The following is a 17,632-nucleotide window of genomic DNA, read 5'->3' as shown; positions in this document are numbered from 1 at the left end:
CACTGGAAAACAAAACACTTAAGTTCGTTATTGCTGGCTGTCCATGTGACAAGAGTGTCTGCGTCCCAAATGAAACCCTATTCCCTTTGTAGTACACTACTACATGTTCTGGTCAAAAGTAGTACACTATATACAGTGGGGCAAAAAAATATTTAGTCAGCCACCAATTGTGCAAGTTCTCCCACTTAAAAAGATGAGAGGCCTGTAATGTTCATCATGGTACACTTCAACTATGACAGACAAAATGAGAAAAAAATATATCCAGAAAAATCACATTGTAGGATTTTTTTATTTGCAAATTATGTGGGAAAATAAGTATTTGGTCACCTACAAACAAGCAAGATTTCTGGCTCTCACAGACCTGTAACTTATTATTTAAGATGCTCCTCTGTCCTCCAATCGTTACCTTATCTCACCCCGTGGGGTCAAAATGATCACAAGAACGGTGAGCAAAAATCCCAAAACCACACGGGGGGACCTAGTGAATGACCTGCAGAGAGCTGGGACCAAAGTAACAAAGCCTACCATCAGTATCACACTACGTCGCCAGGGACTCAAAATCCTGCAGTGCCAGACGTGTCCCCCTGCTTAAGCCAGTACATGTCCAGGCCCGTCTGAAGTTTGCTAGAGAGCATTTGGATGATCCAGAAGAAGATTGGGAGAATGTCATATGGTCAGATGAAACCAAAAATATTACTTTTTGGTAAAAACTCAACTCGTCATGTTTGGAGGACAAAGAAGGCTGAGTTACATCCAAAGAACACCATACCTACTGTGAAGCATGGGGGTGGAAACATCATGCTTTGGGGCTGTTTTTCTGCAAAGGAAAGAATGAATGGGGCCATGTGTTGGAAGGAGGTTTTCACTCAATCTCACATCAGCAAAGGCATTGAAGATGAAATGTAGCTGGATCTTTCAGCATGACAATGATCCCAAACACAACGCCCGGGCAGCGAAGGAGTGGCTTCGTAAGAAGAATTTCAAGGTCCTGGAGTGGCCGAGCCAGTCTCCAGATATCAACCTCATAGAAAATCTTTGGAGGGAGTTGAAAGTCCGTGTTGCCCAACAACAGCCCCAAAACATCACTGCTCGAGAGGAGATCTGCATGGAGGAATGGGCCAAAATACCAGCAAGTGTGTGAAATCCTTGTGAAGACTTACAGAAAACGTTTGACCTCTGTTATATACCCTTTGTTGGCAATGACAAAGTATTGAGAAACTTTTGTTATAGACCAAATACTTATTTTCCACCATCATTTGCAAATAAATTAATTTAAAAAATCCTACAATGTGATTTTCTGGATTTTTTCTCTCATTTTGTCTGTCATAGTTGAAGTGTACCTATGATGAAAATTACAGGCCTCTCATCTTTTTAAGTGGGAGAACTTGCACAATTGGTGTCTGACAATACTTTTTTGCCCCACTGTAGGTAAGTGACATTTGAGACATCAGAGAAAATGAAGGAAGCTCACACAGCTCAGAGGGCAGGGAGTGGAACACCTGCGTTGTTGAAGTGAGTAGGCGGAAACATGGGAGATTCTCGCAAAGTCGCTCCACTACATCCACATCATTATCCAATGCCATATTGGTAAACAAGCTAAATGGTAGAGAATTCTCTTGAATAGGAAGCATGTAATACCACATTATGTTTGGGGAATGACCTCTGAAATGGTCAAATATCATTCAAAAACCCAACTAGTAACAATTCTCTATAGCTCAGTCCATTAAATGTTTATAGGACAGGGTGTTTATCATACTGAAAAAAACTAATAATACCAAAACTGTTTCCAAGAAACGTCAGATCCAGTGACTTGACAACAACCTTTCAAAGGGTAGTCGTGAGGGAGAGATAAAGCTGTAATCAGAAATCACCACAACCCAGACACCCAATGAAGTGGCAGATATGAGCATATTGTTGACTTGCCACCCCTCTCTCCCTCCCGCTATGTAGTCACATTTCACTGCTCTCATTATGCAGATCAAGGCTTCTGATCCGCTCAAAAATAATTACAGCGGCCCAACCTTTTTTTCTAAGGCACAGGGAAGTGGAATTTGAGCATGTCAAGACGCACAGGACGTGCCAAAATTGAAATTGAAATTGTTATTGGGTCTCCTTCCATTTCATTCCTCAGCCTCCTTTCATCTTATTTCCCTGGGGATTGTGTGGCCGGTGTTGCTGTTGGAAGGTAAATAAAATAGCACCTTGGGTGAGAATCGATTGAATCTCCACTTTTGAGACATTTTTCCTTCAATTGTCCGACTGGGGGCCAGGCATGGTCTGTTGTCAGAGGGGAGTGGGAGAGGAGGAGTGGCAGAAGAGGATGTTGAAGGAGGAGGGACAGATCAATCATGGTGCCAGAGAGCTGAGGTGATGGTTAAATAGGAGCAATGGCTGTCCCTTAATAACTTATGTTCATAACTGTGCACTCTCCTTAAACAATAGCATGGTATTCTTTCACTGTAATAGCTACTTTAAAACAGTGCAGTTAGTTTAACAAGAATGTAAGCTTTCTGCCATTATCAGATATGTCTATGTCCTAGGAAATTATCTTGTTACTTACAACCTCATGCTAATCGCATTAGCCTACATTAGCTCAACCATCCCGTGGAAGGGACACCGATCCCTGTGATCACCGTGCCTCCTCCATCCATTCACATCTCGCCGACTGCCTTTCCAACCCTGCTTCTACCCATTGAATTACAAGATCCCAATTTTATGCTTCTTGCCGGCCATTGACAAGACACTGCTTTGATATCAACTTAACTAAACTGCTGCCTTGCTTCCCAACTAGATATGGGATTGGAAAAGCGGAGTATTTATTTGGGGATATGGTACACAGCGAATAACATTATTTAAGTAATGAATAATGAGAATTCTCAAGAGAACGCAAAGAAAATATGAATGAATGAGTCACATGAGTCTCACATAAAAAAACTCAACTTGGACCTATATTCACTATACATTTGTTCCAATAAAATATAGGCTTTAGGTTTCACTACAAAATTGTTTTATTTTACCATTATTTAACCAGGTAGGCCAGTTGAGAACAAGTTCATTTACAACTGCGACCTGGCCAAGATAAAGCAAAGCAGTGTGACAAAAATAGAGTTAAACAAATGTACATTCAATAACACAATAGAAAATAAAGATATATGTACAGTGTGTGCAAATGAGGAAGAGTAGAGAGGTAAGGCAATAAATAGGCCATGGAGGATGAAATTATTACAATTTAGCATTAATACTGGGGTGATAGATGTACAGATGATGATGTGCAAGTAGAGATACTGGGGTACAAAAGAGCAAGAGGGTAAGTAATAATATGGGGATGAGGTAGTAGGGTGTGCCATTTACAGATTGGCTTCAAATATAGGCTTTAGGGTTACTTCCAAATATCTTTTGAATTTAGTTATTGACATTGATATGAAATAAAATATTTATGTTCTGCCCCGTCAATGTGATCAAAACAAACGCTCCCATTATCAAGGACAAATTTGTGCACATGTCATTTGTGGCTTCTTTTGAAGGGCAGATAAGTAGAAAAAGGCATTTTCCACAGTTTAAGAATGATTTGCAATCATATGTAAAGCTTCATTGAAGTAACCCCCCCACATCTTCACTAACGGAGGTAGGCTAATCTAGATGATACAAGACAGAACACGCACCCCTCTCAGGGTTTGTGGGATCTGATATTTAACATTCAAATTCCTTTAGAATTCTCTCAACAGTGGAGCAGAGGATGTGAGAGATTCGTTCCAGGTCTTTTAAAACCAAAATATGACCCAATAGTGGCTCCATACATACCCAGGCTGTTCTTGTATAACACAGTCACAGAGGCTGTTAGAACCTAAAGCTATTTGGGTCGAGATGAGACAGACACTTACCAGCCCCGCAGCTTGTATGCCTCAGGGATGTCGGGGTTGACCATGACGGTGCTGCTGAACGAAGCAGATAGAGATCTGCCCCCATAGTCCGACAGCTTGGCCCCTTTGATGGCCAGGATGGGCTGCCCAGAGCCATCAAAGGTCTCTGCCTGCGAATAGAACAGGTAGGTTGACTGAGGATACCAATGATATACACTTTATGTGCAAAACTACACAATTTAGTGGAGTCGGCTATTTCAGCCACACCCATTTCTGACTGGTGTATAAACTCAAGCACACCGCCATGCAATCTCCATAGACAAACATTGGCAGTAGAATGGCCATACTGAAGAGCTCAATGCCACCTTTCCAACGAGTCCGTTTGTCAAATTTCAGTCCTGCTAGAGCTGCCCCAGTCAACTGTAAATGCTGTTATTGTGAAGCGGAAACATCTAGGAGCAGCAACAGCTCAGGCGCGAAGTGGTAAGCCACAGAAGCTCACAGAACAGAACCACTGAGTGCTGAAGCGAGTAGTGCGTATAAATCGTCTCTCCTCGGTTGCAACACTCACTATCGAGTTCCAAACTGCCTCTGGAAGCAACATCAGCACAATAACTGTTCGTCAGAAGCTTCATGAAAATGGGTTTCCATGGCCAAGCAGCTGCACACAAGCCTAAGATCACCATGCCCAATGCCAAGCGTCAGCTGGAGTGGTGTAAAGCCATTGAACTCGGGAGTAATGGAAATATAATAAGTGATGAATCACGCTTCACCATCTGGCAGTCCGACAGACTAATCTGTATTTGGCGGATGCTAGGAGAACGCTACCAGCCCCAATAAATAGTGCCAACTGTAAAGTTTGGAGGAGGAATAATGTTCTGGTGCCATTATGTTCTAGCAATGTTCCAACATCTAGTGGATAGCCTTCCCAGAAGAGTGGAGGCTTTTATATCAGCACAGGGGACCAGGTCCATATTAATGCCCATGATTTTGGAATGAGATGTTCGACAAGCAGGTGCTCACATACGTTTGGGTATGTAGTGTATCAGCACCGGGGGAGAAAAATAAAGTGAAACAATATTCTTGCAATTGTGTATTTACTAAAGCGTATTGTTCTTTATAAACTATACATGTTGTGCACCCCTGCCAGTGCCCCCGGATAGGGGATATCTGCAGAACAAACAGAGGGAACAGTGTGCTGTAGCTTGTCAGAATTGTGGCAAACTAAGCATAGCCGCACTGAGCCACGTATAAAATCAACTGCAGGAGTTGGGTTCCTTCATCACACTGTGACAGGGTATATTCTCAGTGACTTCAACCACATCAGCTTCTATTAAAACACACACAGAGAGAGACAGAGAGAGAGCCCAGTGCTCAAATCTCCTCTCCAAACTGCTTAACAGACATTTCCAAACACAGGGAGGCACACGGTTCACAACACTTTTTCAATTAGGAGAGGTGTTCTGTAGCCCTACCTGGTGCTCTGGATGACAAGACACAGGGACACAAACTTAATGCAGGTGTGTACAGCACACAATGAAGGTGCTACAGCATGTCACCAGCATGAGAGAAAGTGACTTTCATCCTCTCTTTATTAGCAGGACTGTCCCATTGTGTCCAGACGCATATAGACCATTAATGGCTACGCTAGTGTCTGTCCCCCAGTCCTCACCTCCTCTCCCCACAGGGTGACCTCCACCAGTTTACCAGACTGGTCCATCAGGTTGAGCGTCCTCTTGGAGACCTCACGGTTGTTCTTGGTGTTGAGGCGGGTCACGTCAGACACGCTCTTGCACACTCCAATCACATCTGGGAAAAAAAACACACAATCACGTCATTAGCACAGTCGACTCTGAGCAGCATTACCGTGGAGAACTAGACACGTGATCAATATTTATAATATGTACAGTGGGGCAAAAAAGTATTTAGTCAGCCACCAATTGTGCATGTTCTCCCACTTAAAAAGATGAGGCCTGTAATTTTCATCAGGTACACTTCAACTATGACAGACAAAATGAGAAGAAAAAAATTCAGAAAAATCACAATGTAGGATTTTTAATGAATTTATTTGCAAATTATGGTGGAAAATAAGTATTTGGTAAATAACAAAAGTTTCTCAATACTTTGTTATATACCCTTTGTTGGCAATGACAGAGGTCAAACGTTTTCTGTAAGTCTTCACAAGGTTTTCACACACTGTTGCTGGTATGTTGGCCCATTCCTCCAGATCAGTGATGTTTTTTTCTTCTTACGAAGCCACTCCTTCGTTGCCCGGGCGGTGTGTTTGGGATCATTGTCATGCTGAAAGACCCAGCCACGTTTCATCTTCAATGCCCTTGCTGATGGAAGGAGGTTTTCACTCAAAATCTCACAATACATGGCCCCATTCATTCTTTCCTTTACACGGATCAGTCGTCCTGGTCCCTTTGCTGAAAAACAGCCCCAAAGCATGAGGTTTCCACCCCCATGCTTCACAGTAAGTATGGCGTTCTTTGGATGCAACTCAGCATTCTTTGTCCTCCAAACATGACGAGTTGAGTTTTTACCAAAAAGTAATATTTTTGGTGTCATCTGACATTCTCCCAATCTTCTTCTGGATCATCCAAATGCTCTCTAGCAAACTTCAGACGGGCCTGGACATCTACTGGCTTAAGCAGGGGGACACGTCTGGCACTGCAGGATTTGAGTCCCTGGCGGCGTAGTGTGTTACTGATGGTAGGCTTTGTTACTTTGGTCCCAGCTCTCTGCAGGTCATTCACTATGTCCCCCCGTGTCGTTCTGGGATTTTTGCTCACCGTTCTTGTGATCATTTTGATCCCACGGGGTGAGATCTTGCGTGGAGCCCCAGATCGAGGGAGATTGTCAGTGGTCTTGTATGTCTTCCATTTCCTAATAAATTGCTCCCACAGTTGATTTCTTCAAAACAAGCTGCTTACCTATTGCAGAATCCATCTTCCCAGCCTGGTGCAGGTCTACAATTTTGTTTCTGGTGTCCTTTGACAGCTCTTTGGTCTTGGCCATAGTGGAGTTTGGAGTGTGACTGAGGTTGTGGACAGGTGTCTTTTATACTGATAACAAGTTCAAACAGGTGCCATTAATACAGGTAACGAGTGGAGGACAGAGGAGCCTCTTAAAGACGAAGTTACGGTTCTGTGAGACCCAGAAATCTTGCTTGTTTGAAGGTGACCAAATACTTATTTTCCACCACAATTTGCAAATAAATTCATTAAAATCCTGCAATGTGATTTTCAGGATTTGTTTCTCTCATTTTGTCTGTCATAGTTGAAGTGTACCTATTATGAAAATTACAGGCCTCTCATCTTTTAAGTGGGAGAACTTGCACAATTGGTGCTGACTAAATACTTTTTTGCCCCACTGTATGTGAAAATGTCCATAGATGGTTGAACATATTTTCACAGGTGACATCATGAGCACAGTAGACTATGGCCATGTTTGAGATGGAATTCTACTCATTTGCAGTCGGACACTGCTGACTAACTGATCTAAAAATCACTTTACGTCGTAAATAATTATTTTCATGGGGCCGCAGATAGCCTAGTGGTTAAGAGTGTAGTGGGTCCCTCTGGTCAAACGTAGTGCACTATATAGGGAACAGGGTGTCATTTGGGAGCAACCTATACTCTGCCATATTAACCCTTTCGTCCAGTCCTTGCTAGGTTACAACTGATTTAAGCATGCTTAAGATGTCTTCAACATCACGAGGTTGGCTGGGCCGACGCCTGCTGGTCCTGAAGAGAAATGACTAGACAGCTAGACGACAAGCTGCAAGGAGTCTATTATATTACCATCATTACAATTTAGGATTAGTTCCAAATGGCATCCTATTTCCTGCACAGTGCACCACTCTTGACCGGCGGCATATAGGCCCTGATCAAAAGTAGTGCACTATATAGGGAATAGAGTGCCATTTGGGATGATGACTATAGCTTATTACTAACTCATTTTACCAGTTCTCTCCCTCCTCTCTGCCATAGGGCCCAAAGTCAATCTGCACCACAGGCCATTACTGTCATCAGCGTCATTAATGACTTTTATATCTGCTCTGAGAATTACCCCAACCTCCCTAGCGCATCCATCTCCCCTACGCTGCCCTACCACTCTATTGAAGCTATCCCTATGATAGGATAATAATAAGCTAAGTCTGTTATTAATGACAGTTATCATGCCCCGCCAATCCTGCCTGGACCACCAATCCCCTTCGCTCCTCCTTTGCTACACCTGCACCTTACCCAAAATGGTGTCCTTTTCTCGGGCCTGCAGGTCGGCGATGGAGACGAAGTTGCACTGCACCATGGGTACGTCCTGGGTGTCTTCACAGGGAATGATGGTGGACTCTCCATTCAGGGTCATCTCATAGTCATTCTTCAGGGATGAGTACTGCTTGTTGGCGATCTTCAGGGATCCCTTGGAGATGTAGAACACCTGGACATGGATCAAAGATGGTTCAAATCTAAAATAGATCTGGACACATGATTCATTTCAGCTGAATACTGATGTAGGCAGTAAATAAAGCCTGGCAGAGGATCTGAAGCAGAGGATCATGTTGCTACTGTCGTGTGACTCATTTTGGAGGGAATCATTCATCTTCGATTTGTATCATTATATCATATTATATCCAATTCAGCACATTGAGATTGATTACTCAGTTCACCAAAATCTGCCGGTGACAGACATATGGCGGATAAGCATCATTAATAGGAGGCAGTTCCTCTCACCTTGCCAGTCTCGATGATGCTGTAGAATTTGTCCACCTCCTGGGTAAAGGCAGTCACTCTGATCTCTCCCTGCATCAACACAACAGTCAGCTACGGACTAGCTCCACACGATCCAACACGAGAAACCCTTCTCGTTAGCATTTACTCACACTCTCATCCACAATCTCCATAGAGAACAGCTTGCCGTCCCCACGAGAGTTGCTCCAGGTGCGGATGCCACTCTTGTTGGTGACACGGGCTCGGATGGTCCACCTGACAGAAAATAACCAATGTTAACGTGGTTGTTGGATGGAAATCTAGTCCTTGAAAAGACCTTGAACAACTATCTATGGAATAAATCACACAGACACATCAGACCGTCATTATTCAGTTATATGAATAAAGAGTATGGTACAACAGGATTATAATGACTCAAGAGACCATGTTGTTTGAGATGGTCATCAAAGTGATAGGTTGCATCCCAAAAGGCACCCTATTCCCTATATAGTGCACTACTTTAAAGTAGTACACTACATAGGAAATATGGTGCCATGTGGGACTCAACCATAGACGGGTATAAGAAGACCACTCACTTTGACTGGTAGGGGTTGAGGCTGGCGATGGGCACAACTTTGGAGGATCCCCCAGGAGTGCTGGGCATGGCAGACGGAGGCATGCCCTTATTCCCCCCAAACGCTCTGCTGGGACCTTTGTTCATGGAGCCTTATGATAGATAGGGAAATTAAAGAGAGAACTGAGGCGTTATTGGTGCATATAGAGAGCAGTGATGGAGTGGCAAACTCAAAGAATAGACATCTATAATTCATCAGGGCTGAATTTCAAAAATCTAATTTCTTTGGATCACAACTCCTTGATCAATGTAATTATCTCACTTCATAAAGTAGTCTCGCATCACAGAAAAACGTAATCAGGAAGAGTAGTGGATTTATTGCGGTAGGTTTGGGATAGTAGGAGAGGAGACAACCAACCAACCAACCCCCCCCCCCCCCCCAACTAAGTTGTGTGAGTATGAGATGTTTCTGTGAGAGAGACGATGATTCACATATCAGACTCAAAGCAGACAGAAGTGTGAAATAACAAACCAAAGCTGCTCTTCCCACAGGAAATTGGTGCATGAGGCCTGACTTTGAGGTTTCTCTGTCCGGACAAGCGCTAGCTGCACATTTGATTTGTGTGCGTCTCACACTTTGGATTACAGCTCAGAGTCCACTTTGCCAACCACCGCATTTCTAGTAATTAAGCCCCCAGATCCAGCAGCACAGCCACACAACTGAACAATAATAACTGTGCTGATGAGGATGAAGCTCACCATCACTACTTCAATTCCCTGACATCAGATTAGTGGGATGAATACCCATGACCTGGACCACAAGATGATATAAGCTCCTGAAGCAGTAGATTGGGCTAAGAGTTCATCTGTCATGGCTCACAAAATGCCTTATGATACTGTAGGTTAGCACTAAGAAAAGTTTCCTTAAGCCCTGCATATTTTCATGAAATAACTGGGTAAACACTTGTATTGTGCAATGATTAGAAATGGTTATTCAGTCACAAGAGATGGGTTTAGAATTAAACATTAATTTAATTTCCTGCACACTTTCGCTTAGACCTATTTAGGGAGCATTAGTAAAAATACATGCTAAATTAAAGTAGAATAACAAAACATGTATATTTTGGAATCAATGTCAGTAGCATATTATTGATAATTAGGCTACCCATCACGTATCATCTCATGGCATGATCACCATTTCATTTCAGTACTAATTTTAACCAAGTGCTTACCTAATTACCTGACGAAAAGGGAACCGTCGAAAGAGCTGAAAACCATCAATACTACTGTATACTCAGATCACATCCAATTCAAAACCAAATTTACAGTCTGACTGACGAGCACATCTGGACTACTGGAAATAATAACCTGTGTGACGTACAGATGGTTCACCAGCAGCATTTCTCTAAGACTGAAAATAAGCCAGTAAAATCAACAAAGAGACAGAATATAGACCTAATATTTTGTGCTTATCAGCATCACATGGGTCAACTACCATCTTAGTAAGATAAATATGTTACAGATGACTGCATATACCCAAGAGGCAAATGTTAATTAGCTAAGCGTTCTGACAAAAACAGCAGCGGTCATATGCATAAATGCTGCCATCTACTGTAAACTGAAAGAAAATAACCTATATTGAAATGTTTTGTAACCTTCCAAATCATTTTAAATAAATATATATATAGCTGCAAAACATCAGGAATTTATCTTGAGAAAACGGTCCATTAATGACCCAACCTCTCAATTCAACTCCTGGTACATGATGTGAAAAGACAGATTTAAAAGCAAAGTGAGTGATCTGGAGTTGTATACCATCAATTCCATTCTGGGGTTGCAGGGGGTGGACTGAGGGATTGGGGGCTGACTGTGGGGTTTTACTCTGACCTGCAAGGGAGATGAGGAAGTGAAAGGTCAAAACTCAAGGAAACTGCACATTCAACATAGCTATATCCATGTTTGGTTTCAAACATTTGTTCAACTTCTGTACCCCTAAGCCGTATGATATGGTGATGGTTAGAAATGCAGTATGGGCTGAAGACTCACCTTCCACGTAAGGCTGGGGCTCTCCGATCTTCCCAGCCACCTCATCAGCAGACTTCACCACCTCCATGTCCAGTATGACCACCACACGCCTGAAAAGAAAAACAGATTAACAGCTGCTTCGTAAATAACATTCCAAAGACTAAACACATGGTTGATAAATATACAGTTGAAGTCAGAAGTTTACATACACTTAGGTTGGAGTCATTAAAACTCGTTATTCAACCACTCCACAAATTTTGTGTTAACAAAGTATAGTTTTGGCAAGTCGATTAGGACATCTACTTTGTGCATAACACAAATCACTTTTCCAACAATTGTGTAAAGACAGACTATTTCACTTAAATCACAATTCCAGTGGGTCAGAGGATTACATACACTAAGTTGATTGTGCCTTTAAACAGGGTATACATTTCCAGAAAATCATGTAATGGCTTTAGAAGCTTCTGATAGGCTAGTTGACATCATTTGAGTCAATTAGAGGTGTACCTGTGGATGTGTTTCAAGGCCTACCTTCAAACTCAGTGCCTCTTTGCTTGACATCATGGGAAAATCAAAAGAAATCAGCCAAGACATCAGAAAAAAAAATTTGTAGACCCCCACAAGTCTGTAAATTTCTCCCAAGAGTAAACCAAACGCCTGAAGGTACCACGTTCATCTGTACAAACAATAGTATGCAAGTATGAACACCATGGGACCACGCAGCCGTCATACTGCCCCTCAGGAAGGAGACGCGTTCTGTCTCCTAGAGATGAACGTACTTGGTACGAAAAGTGCAAATCAATCCCAGGGCAACAGCAAAGGACCTTGTGAAGATGCTGGAGAAAACAGGTACAAAAGTATCCACAGTAAAAACGAGTCCTATATCGACATAACCTGAAAGGCCGCTCAGCAAGAAAGACGGCACTGCTCCAAAACCGCCATAAATATTAGACTACGGTTTGCAACTGTACATGGGGACAAAAAACATACTTCTTGGAGAAATGTCCTCTGGTCTGATGAAACAAAAATAGAACTGTTTGGCCATAATGACCATCTTTATGTTTGGAGGAAAAAGGGTGAGGCTTGCAAGCCGAAGAACACCATCCCAACCGTGAAGCACGGGGGTGGCAGCATCATGTTGTGTGGGTGCTTTGCTGCAGGAGGGACTGGTGCAGTTCAAAATAGATGGCATCATGAGGTAGGAAAATGATGTGGATATATTGAAGCAACATCTCAAGACATCAGTCAGGAAATTAAAGCTTGGTCGCAAATGGGTCTTCCAAATGGACAATGACCCCAAGCATACTTCCAAAGTTGTTGCAAAATGGCTTAAGGACAACAAAGTCAAGGTATTGGAGTGGCCATGACAAAGCCCTGACCTCAATCATATAGAAAATCTGTGGGAAGAACTGAAAAGGCGTGTGCGAGCAAGGAGGTCTAGAGACCTGACTCAGTTACACCAGCTCTGTCAGGAGGAATGGGCCAAAATTCACTCTACTTATTGTGGGAAGCTTGTGGAAGGCTACCAGAAACGTTTGACCCAATTTAAAGACTATGCTACCAAATACTAATTGAGTGTATGTAAACTTCTGACCCACTGGGAATGTGATAAAATAAATAAAAGCTGAAATAAATCCCCCTCTACTATTATTCTGACATTTCACATTTATAAAATAAAGTGGTGATCCTAACTGACCTGAGACAGAGAATTTTTTACTAGGATTAAATGTCAGGAATTGTGAAAAACTGAGTTTAAATGTATTTTGCCAAGGTGTATGTAAACTTCCGACTTCAAGTGTGTGTGTGTGTATATATGTATGTAGGTATATATGTGTGTATGTGCATATCCATTGTGTGTGTCCCCATATTAACAGCTCTAAAAGTTTGTGACTCATCTCAGCCAATCTATCGAAAGGAGAAAAATGATGCAGCAACAAGGAGGACCTACATGAACAGCTAGCCTACATTAAAGTTATTTGAATAAACCATGTTTTCAATAGAAATGGAAAGAAAAGAGTTAGTCGTTCTGTCGGCAGGAAAACATGAAAAGATCAAAAGATAGAAGCAACATACCGTCCATCCTTTAAGATATTGGTCACGCTCCTCTTCAGCTGACAGATACAGTTTGGGGCTAGTCGGTTGTCCTCGGCCATTGGGTTGAGCTGGGTGGAGAGCATGAACGCTACAGGAGGGATAGAGATGTTAGAGACAAGACAGACCAACACAAACATCGGCAGTGCAGTAGAGGGTGGCCACCCACCGCACACGCCCATTGCTTGTGTTAGTCTGTCTTTGTCTATGACAGCTGATGATATGCATCGACCAACTAAACCCCCATCACTGACAGATACAAACAACATGCGATCCTTGGTAGTAAACATGGAACAGAGCCAATTGCAGCTCAGTCTAGTCTGGGATGAGGATAGATTTAGATCCCAAAAATATGTTCCTTAATAGGCCTTGTTTTTTCATGACCATGTTATCACAATACTTCTTAAACTATGCCAAATTAAAAGGAAGAAATTGATTCATGTTTTTTTTCTTTGACGACTTCCAGCTCTCTATTCCTTTTACTGAATGCTGACTACCTACTGCTGGTTTGCCCTAGGCAATCCACAGCATAAATCACATCCACAGCACAAAACACACCAAAGTGCCCTTGTCAGCGATTTACCTTGATATTTTCAGGGTGAGACTGTGGAAAGAGACTAAAACCCCTTTTGATTTACCCTGTTGTCTTTGAAGTCTAGCTCCTGGTGTAATTCAGATTACGACAGGATTGCACTATGGATTTACAAAAATGGGGTGCAGTTTCTCAACAGCTTCATTTGGCAGGTCTCTAACATCTCCATTAAGAATATCCGTGACTTTAATTTAAACTGATACCTTGACATTTACTATATATCCAATACAATTTGAACCATGCATTAATTTAAAATACTGGCATAGATTATTCAAACAGAAAACGCTTTTTCCACAAAGCAATGCTATGTATGTTTAGCTTGCTTCATTTGTGTCACCAGACCCACTGGCTCCAGGTCATCTATAAGTATTTGCTAGGTAAAGCCCTGCCTTATCTCAGCTCACTGGTCGCCATAGCAGCACCCACCCGTAGCACGTGCTCCAGCAGGTATATTTCACTGGTCACCCTCAAAGCCAATTCCTCCTTTGGCCACCTATCCTTCCAGTTCTCTGCTGCCAATGACTGGAAAGAATTGCAAAAAAGAAGCTGGAGACTCATATCTCCCTTACTAACTTTAAGCACCAGCTGTCAGAGCAGCTCACAGATCATTGCACCTGTACATAGCCATCTGTAAATAGCCCATCCAACAACCTCATCCCCAAACTGTTATTTATTTTTGCTCCTTTGCACCTCAGTATCTCTACTTGCACATTCATCTTCTGCACATCTATCACTCCAGTGTTTAATTGCTAAATTGTAATTATTTTGCCACTATGGCCTATTTATTACCTTGCCCCCCCCCGTATCTTACCTCATTTGCACACACTGTAAATATACTTCTCTATTGTGTTATTGAATGTATGTTTGTTTATTCCATGTTTAACTGTGTTGTTTGTGTCACACTGCTTTGCTTTATCTTGGCCAGGTCGCAGTTGCTAATAAGAACGTGTTAACTAGCCTACCTGGTTAAAGAAAGGAGAAATAAAAAATGTATAATAATAAAAGTGTCACCTGCCTCCTGCCCTACAACCATTTCTGAGTGTACTTTGAACAGGTGGTGGAGTGGATTTGGAATAGTTCTACTCACAAGACATTGAGTGCTGTCCATCACTCATCATCAGACGAAAGCGGGCTGGTCCACTGCCTCCATCAATTTTACGGATGTTCTGAAAGAATATGAATACAGGAGTGCGGTCGAAATGATCTTGGTCAATGTCGACAAATCTAGCAGTGGTCGAAATCTGTATTACCATCTTGGGGAATATCCTTGTCTTAAATGTTGTATGTCCATACTGTCCAAGTTAGCTAATTGTTGACAATGCCAGTAGTCATTCAACAGTTGGCCCTATTAACTTGGCCAACTAACAGGTTAAGTTCGCTAAAGTTAGCTAGCTACTTCCACGTCCATTCATACTCACCACTAATTGAAGTATGGGGTTTTGTAAATCATTAGAGCATTTGGTTAGGGCCTGTTGAAAGAGTAGAACACAGCTTGAGAGGGATGAAAAATATATATAGATGGCTACCTAACGTAAGCTAGCATTGTGGCTAGCTCAACAAAGCAGCAAGTCAGCATTCAGTTCACAGTCCCCGTCTGAAAACCATCTTCCTCAATGCTGGGAACACTTTGTATGCATGCTTTCTGGGATGTCATAAAATGCCACCACCTACCTCTATCGCTCCCTTTGTCAGCATGTTGAAGCTGAGTTTATAGCTATGTAGGGTAAAAAAAATATAATGTTTTAACTCAAGAGAGGACAATCTCACTTCTACAGTGGCAGTATTGCGTCTGTGGCGCCAAATGTATGCCTGAACGCGCGAACTGTTCGTGACGTCATCGCGTCATTTACTGCTAAGTCTTCCGGTTTCTCTTATAGATTTAGGATCAGTTTACACTCGCCAAACCACCTTTAGCAACTGGCAGTAAAAAACTGACCTTAGAACAGCGTGACGAGCCAACGGGCTTCTATGACACTTTGGTTAAACGTGTAAAAAAGTGTTTACATAGTAAGGCATTGCAATGCCAAAAATTGCTTTATAAGAACACCAAATAACAGTTAATAGCTGCTCATTTTATTAGATGTCCTGCAAATCCTGCAACATTTATGAAAACCGTCTTTGTTGAAGCAAAACAAGGCGCTACATGGTCAATCTGGAGTCCGCATTGGCCATGCAGCATTTATGGTGATATGCCTTCTGAAGAAGTCAGTGCATTCAAATATATTGTGCTTCGCTGAGCAGAGATGGTGTGAAAGAAGTTGTCAATGAAGTGAGTTTGTGTTTATACAGGACCTCACGCCCCCACTTACCTTCAATCTTCATTCATGTCAATGCAGAGCTATATAGAGCCCTCTGCATTGTTACAAAATTTGGGAGGCGGAAAGTCATGCGGTATGAAGCTCAATTGACCTCTGTATGCACCCGAAACCGTCCTTAGAGTCTCCATAAACATTTTCAGATCAAGCATAAATTGATCCGCCCCGCCCATATATTGTTTATCAGTTACTTTACACCACTGCGGTTTTGTCACAGTCCCTTCTAACGTGTCCTGCATGGCTTGTGAGCGTCTTAGGAAAATAGAAGACATGCATGTCCCTGAGAGTGTTAGCTTTCTGGCACGGGCTCATAATAGTCCCAACCGCCGTTCAAAAGCTGGAGTTAAAAGTGAAACTGATCCATTTGCCACAATAAATAATGTAATATTAAAGAAAATAGTGCCAAGTTCACGAAGCACCCTGATGGTGTGGTTGCCTAATGGTAAATCCACCCCTCCTAAAACACAAACCATATTGTTTTACATCAATTAGTGTCAATGCATTGAGAGTTGTGTCTCCTATTGACTGCCTTGCTCAGTGGCAGAATGACCTTGTCATCTCGGTGATTCGATCCAGCAATCTTCCAGTTATTGGCCCAATGCTCAAACCACTAGGCTACCTGCCACCCCATCCAACAAATAGTGTCATGTGCAAATATACTGAACAAAAATATAAACGCAACATGTAAACATGTTTCATCAGCTGAAATAAAAGAAAATCAATTTTCCATACTCATAAAAACTTCTTTCTCTCAAATTTTGTGGACAAATTTGTTTCCATCCCTGTTAATCAGCATTTCTCCTTTGCCAGGATAATCCATCCATCTGACAGGCGCGGCATATCAAGAGGCTGATTAAACAGCATGATCATTACACAAGTGAACCTTTTAGAAACATTTTAGAGAATTTGGAAGGACGTCCACTTTGGTTATAGAAGTGGGGAACATCTTTTTTTTAAATGATTATCCAATAGGATAAACACTCCAAACAGCCTACCCGGCCGCTCGAAGGCGTCCACATGTTCCTAAAGCACACCTTTGCCTCGTTTTGTATCACATTAGCATGGTAAAACTGGCAGGGACAAAAATGCAATTTCAGAATGTGGAAAAAAAGTTGCGCCCCTGGATTAGGGCCTAATGAATGCATTATCCATTAACTAATTTCCTTAAGTGAACTGTAACTCAGTAAAATTGTTAAATGTTGCATTTATATTTTTGTTCAGTATATGTTTTGGCAAAACTTCGTTGAGAAATCTCAGGTTTATAAATTAGGGACCAGGCACAACAAATAGGCCTAAATGTTCAAGTAATAGTCCACGGACCTCCCATTACGCCTGTCTTCACAACACAGAAGTATTGAATGGCTTCTTCTCTGGCGAGGAAGTGATTGAGTTAGAATTAAGCAGAGCGTCGAAGTAAATTTCGTGAAGACGAATGTTCTGAATGGACAACAGTAAAATTGAAA

General features: G+C 42.1%; 1 protein-coding gene across 1 annotated transcript in view; it reads right to left on the bottom strand.

The window, feature by feature from the left end:
- LOC135552943 (replication protein A 70 kDa DNA-binding subunit-like) overlaps positions 1–15,658 on the bottom strand; it is a 43,690-nt gene extending 28,032 nt beyond the window's left edge. Inside the window, exons 1-12 of the mRNA XM_064984899.1 lie at positions 15,526–15,658; positions 15,273–15,323; positions 14,942–15,020; positions 13,245–13,353; positions 11,193–11,281; positions 10,962–11,033; positions 9,169–9,298; positions 8,746–8,848; positions 8,597–8,665; positions 8,111–8,303; positions 5,533–5,669; positions 3,882–4,030 (exon numbers count right to left, since the gene is read on the bottom strand). Coding sequence (XP_064840971.1) covers positions 3,882–4,030; positions 5,533–5,669; positions 8,111–8,303; positions 8,597–8,665; positions 8,746–8,848; positions 9,169–9,298; positions 10,962–11,033; positions 11,193–11,281; positions 13,245–13,353; positions 14,942–15,020; positions 15,273–15,323; positions 15,526–15,549 — 1,205 coding nt within the window. The 5' untranslated portion in view covers positions 15,550–15,658. The remainder of the gene's footprint in view (positions 1–3,881; positions 4,031–5,532; positions 5,670–8,110; positions 8,304–8,596; positions 8,666–8,745; positions 8,849–9,168; positions 9,299–10,961; positions 11,034–11,192; positions 11,282–13,244; positions 13,354–14,941; positions 15,021–15,272; positions 15,324–15,525) is intronic.
- Positions 15,659–17,632: the final 1,974 nt, after the last annotated feature.

The sequence above is a fragment of the Oncorhynchus masou genome, chromosome 13, assembly GCF_036934945.1.
Source record: "Oncorhynchus masou masou isolate Uvic2021 chromosome 13, UVic_Omas_1.1, whole genome shotgun sequence".
In the NCBI taxonomy this organism is placed as follows: Eukaryota; Metazoa; Chordata; class Actinopteri; order Salmoniformes; family Salmonidae; genus Oncorhynchus; species Oncorhynchus masou.
The sequence above is the reverse complement of the archived record's forward strand: the minus strand, read 5'-3'. Positions and strand labels throughout refer to the sequence as shown.